This window comes from Symphodus melops (assembly GCF_947650265.1).
Source record: "Symphodus melops genome assembly, chromosome: 2".
Classification (NCBI taxonomy): Eukaryota; Metazoa; Chordata; class Actinopteri; order Labriformes; family Labridae; genus Symphodus; species Symphodus melops.
This window is the reverse complement of record NC_136692.1, coordinates 1,277,099-1,288,874: the sequence shown is the minus strand read 5'-3', so window position 1 is coordinate 1,288,874 and position 11,776 is coordinate 1,277,099. Positions and strand designations below refer to the sequence as shown.

The 11,776-nt window shown below is 39.7% G+C and overlaps 3 protein-coding genes across 3 annotated transcripts in view; 1 reads left to right on the top strand and 2 right to left on the bottom strand.

Annotated features, from left to right (window-relative positions):
- LOC306818302 (GTP-binding protein 2-like) overlaps positions 1 to 6,280 on the bottom strand; it is an 11,470-nt gene extending 5,190 nt beyond the window's left edge. The window contains exons 1-6 of the mRNA XM_079335814.1: positions 3,760 to 6,280; positions 2,071 to 2,097; positions 1,536 to 1,720; positions 1,170 to 1,281; positions 882 to 1,079; positions 257 to 431 (exon numbers count right to left, since the gene is read on the bottom strand). Coding sequence (XP_079191940.1) covers positions 257 to 431; positions 882 to 1,079; positions 1,170 to 1,281; positions 1,536 to 1,720; positions 2,071 to 2,097; positions 3,760 to 3,948 — 886 coding nt within the window. The 5' untranslated portion in view covers positions 3,949 to 6,280. The remainder of the gene's footprint in view (positions 1 to 256; positions 432 to 881; positions 1,080 to 1,169; positions 1,282 to 1,535; positions 1,721 to 2,070; positions 2,098 to 3,759) is intronic.
- Positions 3,129 to 11,776, top strand: part of ero1b (endoplasmic reticulum oxidoreductase 1 beta) — a 31,741-nt gene continuing 23,093 nt past the window's right edge. The window contains exon 1 of the mRNA XM_079335907.1: positions 3,129 to 3,197. Coding sequence (XP_079192033.1) covers positions 3,144 to 3,197 — 54 coding nt within the window. The 5' untranslated portion in view covers positions 3,129 to 3,143. The remainder of the gene's footprint in view (positions 3,198 to 11,776) is intronic.
- Positions 5,873 to 11,697, bottom strand: LOC306819934 (zinc finger protein RFP-like; the record flags this gene model as incomplete). Its single annotated transcript, XM_079337561.1, has 3 exons — positions 11,087 to 11,697; positions 8,237 to 9,555; positions 5,873 to 5,941 (listed from the first exon to the last, which is right to left on the bottom strand). The coding sequence occupies exons 2-3, from the start codon at positions 9,551 to 9,553 to the stop codon at positions 5,873 to 5,875; spliced, it is 1,386 nt and encodes a 461-aa protein (XP_079193687.1). The 5' UTR covers positions 9,554 to 9,555; positions 11,087 to 11,697.

Genomic DNA, 11,776 nt, shown 5'->3' with positions numbered 1-11,776 from the left:
TATAGACATGATCAAATACAGGATCAGAGTGGATTTACAACAACACACTTCACACACATGATGAAGAGGAGCGAGGACACTGATTTCACCTGAAGAGGAGGAGGAGATGAGACCTTTTAGAGACGTGACCTCGAGTGCTGCATAAATACAATTTGTCAGCTCAGTTTCTTCCAAACTAAAGTTTGAGAATCGCTTCTCTTCTGATTCAGTTGGTGATGTAAAGCCGGAAAAAGAACAACTAAAGTCTGCAGCTCACCGATGCCCGTGTTGGCGCTCACCACTAGCATGGCGAAGTCGGGGCAGTAGCTGGTGAGGCCGAAGATGGTCGTCTTCAGGTACTTGTGGTGTCCGGCCAGGTCGATGAAGGTGATCATCTTAGAGGAGCTCTCACAGATCTCCTCCGCTGTCCGAGACTCGCTGTAGTTAACAACCTGCAACACGAAACTCAGGCTGTAAACATGTTTGTTTTAACATAGAGCTCTATGGAGACTGACTCATTGCAGGAGACAGACTCTAGTGGACACTGGAGGAACTGCAGCTGTAAAGTTGGACATTTTAACATAGAGCTCTATGGAGACTGACTCACTGCAGGAGACAGACTCTGGTGGACACTGGAGGAACTGCAGCTGTAAAGTTGGACATTTTAACATAGAGCTCTATGGAGACTGACTCACTGCAGGAGACAGACTCTAGTGGACACTGGAGGAACTGCAGCTGTAAAGTTGGACATTTTAACATAGAGCTCTATGGAGACTGACTCACTGCAGGAGACAGACTCTAGTGGACACTGGAGGAACTGCAGCTGTAAAGTTAGACATTTATCATAGAGCTCTATGGAAACTGACTCCCTGCAGGAGACAGGCGACTCCATCTGCTCTCACCTCTCCTTTGCTGTTGAAGCCGAGGATCTCGAAGCTGATGCTGGAGGTTCGTCCTGTCTGGATCTCGTGTAGATGTCTGAAGAGGTTGAGTCGCGCTCGTCCTCGCCCGTTGTCCAGCTCGCCCTGGGTCAGGACACCCAGCAGGGTCGACTTCCCAGAGTCCACGTTGCCAAGAACTGCCACCCGCAGGTCAAGGAACTGTCCATAGAAAAAAGCATCTTGGTTTTGGTTTACAAACAACAGAGTTCCCCTGAAGGCAGAAAGTAATGAGATGAACCAGCGTCTCACCTGCTGATCATCAGGAACTTTCCGAACCAGGACCTCAGCGATCTTACGCGTGTTTCTGTCCGAGTCGTAGTCCACCTCTCTCTCTCGGAGGAGCGTGATGTCGGCTCCAACTCTGACGAAAACCAGAAGGAAAGAAAACAGATGAGAACTTCATTTAGATATCATCTTTAATGCATCAGTTTAGCTGTGTTTAACATCTTATCTTTAGTTCCAGATGTTTATGTTTTGTGTGTTTTCATAGGAACAAAACGCTTCAGATCCTGGGATCTACCCGGCGTTGTAAAAGTGCTGGCTGAACGATTTTCAACTTGAGCTCTGGGAATGGCTGCAGAAATAAAAGTGAAGAAGAGAAGAGAAGAGACCTACTTCTCTGCCATCCTCTTCAAGGTCTTGAGCGACGCCCTCATGTCGGCCTCAGTCAGACCCACCAGCAGGCCGTTGTCTTCCACTCCGATCTGGTAGACGGCCTCGCCGCGGCCCTCCTGCAGACGCCACTTCAGCTGCGTGGCCAAGTGCTCGAAGCGATACTGAGTGGGATTGACCAGCTTTAACTACGACAACAGAGAGAGAGAGAGAGAGAGGATAGAGAAAGAGATTCTGGATCTCTCCAACACGACTGTCTTATGTTTTGTTTTTTTACTTTTGATGATCATTAAAATGTCTCACGGACAAACGATGTGTTGATTTCAAATCATAACCACAACCGGTGATTCAAACTTAGTCTCTGCTATCAGAGACTATTTTGATGCAGGGCATACTGTTTAAATTATGCGTCAAACGTTAAGACACGTTTAATAGAAGCAGGGCCGTACAGACGTCAGATAGTTAGACGGATGTTCTTCGCCAAAAACACAACCGCACACAATCTTTTTTGCGGTGCAGGAAATGAAGAGTCGGTCACCTTGTACTCGATGTTTCCTTCTTCAGCCTGGAATAAAGACGAGAAAGAGAAGAGAGAGGATGACACACATAGAATAAACACATCATTCAGTGTCTTCTTTTGATCTAGCCATCAGAAATGATTTGACTACAGGCACTGCGTACAAGTTGATCTCAAAAGTCGTAAATTCTGAGTTTACCGGTCTGATACCGGTCCTGATGTTTATTAGCAGCTTAGTCGTCTTTTTGACTCAATAAATCCATCACAACAATATTATCGGTCAAGTTCTCTCTGTGGACGAGTCGAGTTATTTTTGGTCAGAAATGATCAGTATGTTGCTTTTCCGACTTGCAACTGGAACACAATTTACTGTCACGTCATTACCAAGCTCAGAGATCCGACTATTGAGCAAAGTCATTATTGCAAAAGTTGTAAACATACATTTATTGGCAAGTAAGTCCAAGTCGCAAGTTAGACAGTGAGCCCAAGATTTAGCGTTGACATTTTTTTATGGACGTTTGCAACGTGAGCTGGACGTTTGCAACATTTACACATACAAAAAGAACGACCAGAAGCCTATTTAAAACAGTCTAATAATTTGATTTTAATTCACGCCTCTAATAAGGCAAAATAGCCAATCATACATTTGGATTTTGGTGTGGCACCTGGGGTGGTCAATCAGATTTGAAGGTGTGTGGGGGGGTCCAATGTATTAATGTGACTTATGTAAAATATAATGTATATTTTCCTCATCACATATAAGTCTGGAAACTCCGACGTTAGAGATTAAACGGAACACCCAAAGTCATTTTGGGTCCAATCAATGGCGTCACGTGACGCTGGTAACGGTAACGGTTAGGCGCACTTCCTGCCAGCTTTCTTTAAACTGCTGCTTCGGCTAAAAATGTGCGAAGTTTGTTACGACAGTTTACATAGAAATGAACCAATAACTGAACGGCAGCTACAGTAAGGTAAACACATATTGTATTGAGGTAAGTAGATGTATTATTTTCAACAAATTTGACAGACAAAATATTCGATAGTATTGTGGTAAAACGGAGTTTCGGCTAACTCAGCTAGCGAAACAGCTCGACATGTCCCGCCCATTTGAGACGTCAACCGAACTTCAACGACTCCTGCAATTGAAGGTAATAATGTGATAAAGGAAGCGTTTATTTAAACCCAGGGCTAAATATTTTTCATTGCCATTAATCTTTAAGATACGTTTTTCATTTCGGCGTACAGTTAAATTAATTGTTGATCTTTTTCGACGATTCTTTGCACTTTTATTACAGTTGTCTTCCGCATTTGCGTCAGTACAGTTATAAAACATACTGAAAGATTAAAGTTAAAGTGGTAAAACAATATTTTGTGTATGCCGAATTAACAAGTGGCCTTTCTTCTTCTAGAAAATGTATTGTGTTGACAGCTATTTATTTCTTATCATCTTTGTAAAGACAGAAATGTTAAATTGGTAAATGTTTGAGTGCAGTTTGGTGTGACGTCACTGGACCAGTAAAGAGGGGCTTTGAGAGTCGAACTCATAATAGCATAATTGTCCCTTGGTGTTATATATTTACATTTTTATTATTGTGATATAGACTAAATGTGACAGTCTTAGCCTTGAAGCTAGTTTGTGTTGTACCGCAGCTCCACTAGCCGACTTCAGCGGACCGCAGTCCCGTTAATCCCCGGGCTAAAGGACGCTACCTCCGGTGGGAAATACGGTGGCGGTGTTTTGTTGTTCCGGTTGTTCTTTTTGTTCCTTCTCCTTCGGCCTCGTTTGCCTCTTTTCGTTCGTGACTTTTTCGACGTTTTCCTCCCGTTATTCCCGCTGCCCTGTCCCTGCTGCCTGGCGTGCCCGGGCGACACTGCACCACTCCCGGATAAATCCACCATCGTGGGGCTCAGGGAGTCACCGGCAGCCGGAAGCGGGAGGTCACCGGGAGCCTGCTGGACTCACGGTAATGATCTCTCATGTGGTGTTAATACTACTCTTATTTCTAACATCACATCTATAAAAACACACGGGGCCTCTTTAAACGGGGAAACCTGCCGCGGAGGATGCTCTCTCTCCTCAGCATCAGATGCAGCGTCGGGTCAGCGTCATGACGTCACTAAACACCAAACTGCATCCTGATGGGATTTTCAAAATAATTTCCCAAACAGGTTTACGAAGAAGAAAACGGTTTTACATTTCAAAGAGTCATGGGCTGGTTTTACACATCCATGAAATGTTAAAATGTAAAAATTATTACTTGTTTATAACTTTTCTTGCCGCCCCAAAGTAGATGGTAAAGTCTTGTAAATCGCTTATAGATAGATAGATAGATAGATAGATAGATAGATAGATAGATAGATACTTTATTGATCCCGAGGGAAATTCAGATGCAGATAGATAGATAGATAGATAGATAGACAGATAGACAGATGATGTTTATTACATGCTACTGATGCGATCATCGTTCCCATAGTGAGTCTGCGTCATACTATTTTCTGTTTGCTAACTTTACTCATCAAAACTATTGACAAGCTGATTGCAATATTTATAAATAATTATATAATGCTTTGACTAATTTTAATTCTCGTGTTTTCAAGGTCTGACCTGTCCAATAATATGTGTGTGGAGTGGGTGTGTATGTGACTTCCTGTGCTTCTGGCACAAGCCAGATGTGGACAATTGAGGAACTGCAGATGTGTGCACTTCTGCATGACCTTCATTATTCAACAGCAGGTGTTGCTGCTTGTCTCTTACCTCTCCTCCTCTCTCTTTTTTTTTTTTACAGCAGATGTAACGCCATGCTTGACAGTGCTGTTGACAAATGAGGCTTCTGCAGCGCCGAGTGCACCGTATTATCAGAGTACATAGTCATTGACCTTTCCATCACTGTGAGGGTTTGCTCGAAACCAAAATGAGAATCTTTACCCACCTCAGCGATGTTTGACGTGTGTTTACTTATAATGATAAATCAGTATTTCTGACTTTCTCTGCAGTGTGTTAACGACGTAGCTTATTATTCAGCAGGTTTATAACCTGGAAGTTTGTCATGAAATCAAACTTTGTTCTTTGTTTTTATTCCCAGTTAACATGAATCAATATTGAATGTATTTGCATGCAGTTTCAAACACACCTCTAAACACGATTGACAAAAAAAAGTTTTTATTTTCAAAGAATTGCATTATTACAGATTGACTTGACTCTTGACTCTTCTTTCAAATCAAAATAATAAAGACAAATTAAAAAGCAAACTTAAAACAGATTTATACAGGACTTTCACACTTGCAGAAAACTCCTGATATTTGCACATAAACAAACACGTTTTTCCTTATGACCTCACCTTGATTTTCTCCTTTAGCCTCATAGGATTCAGGATGCAATTTAAAATAGGTCAGTGATTAGTTCAGGGAAAAATGAAAATCTTGCACTAACTAACCATGCGAGACAAACCTCAGGCATTTCCACAATGTTCCAGAACCTATTTAAAAAGGGTGATTGAGCTTTAATCAAACATTATTTGTTAAAACCATCTTAAATCAAAATATAATCAACCTAGATTTTAAATATACACTCAGAACTATGGTTACTTGTTCGACTTAAATTCGGCAGTCCAGACACCTCTGGAGGAAGGTTTTTATTTTTGCCTGATGCCGGAGCACAAGGTATCATTCAGCAGAGAAAAGAACAAGTGGGGGACGGGAAGTTAGACACCGATACAGCATTAAAAGTTTTGTTTTGACTGTTCAGAAAAATAACCGTATACGTTTTGGTTTATGTGTTAATAACGATTATACAGTTCTATAACACGTGACTGAATCTGTTTAATCACTGAGAAAATGCCTTTGTCTCGAGCTGACTGGCAGTGCTCTTTGTGCTGCGGACGGAGATCGCAGCCTTTGGGTATTGACGGACGAGGGTGCACGTTGTGGAAAATTTCGTTAACCGCCTAACACTTCACTGCGATCACAAGTCAATTTTACGTAATTGCAGTTGTATTGTCTTTATTTAAGAAGAATAAATTACTAAAAGGCATATTGATTTAAATGTCATTCATAACGTCAGCGCGTCACAGCTTTTCTCCCGTGTTTAGTCCCTCGTGGCTTCCTTTTATTGCGTTGACCTTCAAAGGCCAAGCTAGCCGCAATAAATATCATCATCAACATAAAATTCAACATCCCCATCATAAACATCATTAACATAAAAATCATGGACATCAACATCATGGACATCATAAACATCATTGACATCATAAAAATCATTGACATCAACATCATAAACATTGACATCATTAACATCATTGACATCATTGTCAAATAAATCAACATCATTGACATCAACAACATCATTGACATCATAAATGTTGACATCAGCATCATCAACATAAACATTGACATCGTCAAATAAATCAACATCATTGACATCTACAACATCATTGACATCATAAATATCATTGACATCATAAACATCATTGAGATCAACAACATCATTGACATCATAAACATCATTGACGTCATAAACATCATTGAGATCAACAACATCATTGACATCATCATCATTGACATCATAAACATCATTGACGTCATAAACATCATTGACATCAACAACATCATTGACATCATCATCATTGACATCAACAACATAATTGAGATCAACAACATCATTGACATCATAAACATCATTGACGTCATAAACATCATTGAGATCAACAACATCATTGACATCATAAACATCATTGACGTCATAAACATCATTGACGTCATAAACATCATTGACATCAACAACATCATCGACATCATCATCATTGACATCATCATCATTGACATCAACAACATCATTGAGATCAACAACATCATTGACATCATCATCATTGACATCAACAACATCATTGACATCATAAACATCATTGACGTCATAAACATCATTGAGATCAACAACATCATTGACATCATCATCATTGACATCAACAACATCATTGAGATCAACAACATCATTGACATCATCATCATTGACATCATAAACATCATTGACGTCATAAACATCATTGAGATCAACAACATCATTGACATCATCATCATTGACATCATAAACATCATTGACGTCATAAACATCATTGACGTCATAAACATCATTGAGATCAACAACATCATTGACATCATCATCATTGACATCATAAACATCATTGAGATCAACAACATCATTGACATCATCATCATTGACATCATAAACATCATTGACGTCATAAACATCATTGAGATCAACAACATCATTGAGATCAACAACATCATTGAGATCAACAACATCATTGACATCATAAACATCATTGACATCAACAACATCATTGAGATCAACAACATCATTGACATCATAAACATCATTGACATCATAAACATCATTGACGTCATAAACATCATTGACGTCATAAACATCATTGACGTCATAAACATCATTGACGTCATAAACATCATTGAGATCAACAACATCATTGACATCATCATCATTGACATCATAAACATCATTGAGATCAACAACATCATTGACATCATAAACATCATTGACGTCATAAACATCATTGACATCATAAACATCATTGACATCATCATCATTGACATCAACAACATCATTGACATCATCATCATTGACATCAACAACATCATTGAGATCAACAACATCATTGACGTCATAAACATCATTGACATCATAAACATCATTGACGTCATAAACATCATTGACGTCATAAACATCATTGACGTCATAAACATCATTGACGTCATAAACATCATTGAGATCAACAACATCATTGACATCATCATCATTGACATCATAAACATCATTGAGATCAACAACATCATTGACATCATCATCATTGACATCATAAACATCATTGACGTCATAAACATCATTGAGATCAACAACATCATTGACATCATCATCATTGACATCAACAACATCATTGAGATCAACAACATCATTGACATCATAAACATCATTGAGATCAACAACATCATTGACATCATAAACATCATTGACGTCATAAACATCATTGACATCATAAACATCATTGACGTCATAAACATCATTGACATCAACAACATCATTGAGATCAACAACATCATTGACATCATAAACATCATTGAGATCAACAACATCATTGACATCATAAACATCATTGACGTCATAAACATCATTGACGTCATAAACATCATTGACGTCATAAACATCATTGACATCATAAACATCATTGACATCATCATCATTGACATCAACAACATCATTGACATCATCATCACCACGGGAAGGACTGAAGGAAGAGAATCTCTGTGGGTTGTCGGGTAGATTCTTCCTCACATCACTATCATGAACTTGTTTCCCACCTTTAGACAGGATGAGATCAGGATCAAGAGTTACATCCACATCATACTGCTGGACTCTCTTCAGCTCAGCTTGATCCAACTTCTTCATCTCTTCACTGAGAGTCTCCTCCAGCTGAGCCACAGCTTTCCTCAAAGTCCCCTCATAAAGTGGTTGACAGACATTAACCTCTGTCCAGTCTTTGGTGGGTGGAGCAGAGTTAACAGACTGGACTGTCTGGATTAGATGGAGGTGGTCTTCAGAGCGTGAGAGCTGCTGCACATCAGTGCTCCTCTTCATCAGCTCACAGATTTCCTGCTCCAGCTCTTTGATGAAAGCGTCGGCCTGTTTCTCTGTTGTTTTCAGCTTCTTTTCCATCGTGTGGATGAACTCGGCCTGGCCTCTCTCAACAGACTCCTTCAGAGCGGGGAAGACTCGAACACCTTCTGCCATCTCTCTGTCTGCATCGTCCTTCCTGAGGTCCACTGAGTGTTTGATCTCCTGAATCTTCACTCGTCTTTTCTGGATCATCTGCTGAATGTCAGCCTCTGTCTCCTGCAGCTCTGCCTTCTTTTCTTCATATTCTTCTTTCAGAGGAACAACCTCGTGTGTCTTGTGGTCTAAAACAGAGCAGAGCATGCAGACACAGGTCTGATCGGTCTTACAGAACAGCTCCAGAGGTTTATCATGCTTGGTACACATCCTGTCCTCCAGGTTCTCCACAGGGTCGATCAGCTGGTGTCTTTTCAGACGTGGAGCTGTCAGATGAGGCTCCAGGTGAGTCTCACAGTAGGAGACCAGACAGTCTAAGCAGGACTTCAGGGCCTTCAGTTTGGTTCCAGTGCAGCCGTCACAGAGGACTTCTCCTGGTTTGGACTCTTGTAGCTCTGAGCTGCTGCTGCTGGCTTCCTGCTGATCTTTGTCTCTGAACTGACCGACCATCTCAGAGATAAAAGTGTTGACGTGCAGTTCTGGTCTGTTGTTGAAAACCATATTACAGATTGGACACCTGTACTGGTCGCTGGTGTTCCAGTGTTTGGTGATGCAGGTTTTGCAGAAGTTGTGTCCACATGATGTGCTAACAGGATCATTGAACACATCCAGACAGATGGAGCAGAGAAACTGATCCTCAGACTGATGATAGTTTCCAGCAGCCATATCTACACACAGTGAAAGAAAGACAAACACTTCATTTTAATTACGTGAATAATGTTTTTTAAATATTAACGAATGGCGATCTGAGTCAGAATCATTTTTATCATGAAGTACATTAACATATACTAGGAATTTGTCTTAGTGTATTGGTGCGAAAGAAAAAACAAGGCTTAAATACTTAAATAAAATAAAACATGAGAAGTCATTACCAATATTAAAATAGAATTTCATGTATCTTTAAATAAAACTAAGATAACGCACAAAAACAGACAAAATAACGCACACCAACACTGGTGCTACCGTCCTGGCGCCATCTCGATGCAATCGGAGATCTGAATCAGTTACAAATGTTCATGTTTAAGATGCAAGTACATCGCTTCACAAAAGGATTATTAAAGAATGATTAAACTGGTCAACATTTGTTACTACTGAAGTCTTGGTGTGTCTTTAGGACAAGTAAATAACTTTTTTGATATGACATTTGTCTACCATTTCTTGCCCAGCTTAATAATAATAATACTAAAAAAAAGATACATTTTCATCAGCACAGATCGCAACAAATCAATGTAAACATCGCAGAAAAAGTTAGGAAATTTGGTAGAAGTTGACGTAACAATGCTTCTTGGCAATAAATCTTACTCCATTGGAAAGCCTGTTTACTTTTCTTGTGATTGGTGCCACATTGGTAAGGAACAAGCATTTGTTGGACGAGCAGCAGAGCTGAGTATGTGAGTTGCGCCAGTGCAAAACTTGCCAACTCTCTATCAATGCAAAACAGCTTATCTTGTTTTGAGCTTCTGATACCACAGGTGCTGACAATCAGGGGCCTGAAACATCATGATACAGTATGCAGCAAATTATAGAATAATACATTTTATATTGCTGTCTTCTTTTTTCACACAAATGTGAGTGAAAACCTCTGCTGGGCTTTACAAATTATACATTTAATATCCTTTGTCATTGCAGGGCGAGGCCAGTAAACAACAATGATACCAGGAGATTAGAAATGAAGTAAAGTCCAAATGCAAGAAACTCATTTACAAACAACCAGTCCATTGACCACACACACACACACACACACATACACACACACACACAAATGCTGACCACCGTTTTGATCATATATAAAAATATCAGATTGCATTGTTTTAAATCAACTGGTGAAAGAGCTGATTTTGACCTTGACTATTTTAGTGCAGATGTATTTCTATTGCTTACAAATCTTTGGTGACTTGAATGAAAACTAATTTCACTTCCATCTCTGCTTTCTTAAAATTAAAAGCCTCATCGTGGTTTCTCCATGTCGAGGCTTTTACTTTGAAACAGCCAGACAAAATAGAATTCAGTTTTGCTGCAGGATGTTATCAGAGAACAACAACGATACCAGAAAGTTGGTAATGAACTAAAGTCCAAATGAGAGAAACTCAGTTACACACAGACATCTTGTGTGACAAGTTAGAGTATGTAGAGAGTGAGATGAAGAGTTGAGTGTAAATCCTGGTTGTTCAGAGTGTAAACATGATCAGCTGTACTCACCAGTGTTTGCAGAGACTCTGCTGTGTCGTTGACAAAGATCAGATGAAATCACTTTAATTTGTTTGATGACAAACGGAGACCTTTCTGGACGGCTGTGTGGTCGACACCCTGACAAACTTTAAGTTTCATTTCTTCAGAGTGACGCTGAAGCTCTCCTCCCTCATCTGTAGCTCCGCCTCTGCTTACTCACCTGTGACTGTCATGTGGTATATGGTGTCATATTACATCTCATGTCTGTTTTTAGCTGTTACCTGAGTTACATCATCACAGTGAATATTAATATTATATCAAAGCAGAGAGGCAATCAGACAGAAGATAACCCAGCATTAGTGTTAATGTGTCTCCCTGGTTGGGTTATTTAATCACGTTGGATTTTTCTGCCCTCACTGACGGCCTTCCTGTGTACGACCTACGAACGTTTGAGTAAAGAACTTCTGTTTTTTGTGTCCTGGACTTTCCTTTCCATCTGAGTCTGGTTTTGAATTGTTACACTGAGCATATTTCTGACTTTCTCTGCAGTGTGTTAAATACGTATCTTATTATTCAGCAGGTTTATAACCTGGAAGTTTGTCATGAAATCAAATTTCAGTCTTTGTTTTTATGGTGCAACAAAGAAAACATTTTATTTTCAAAGAATTAGATTACAGATTGATTGGAATCATTAACAATTATTGATCACAATATAAACAA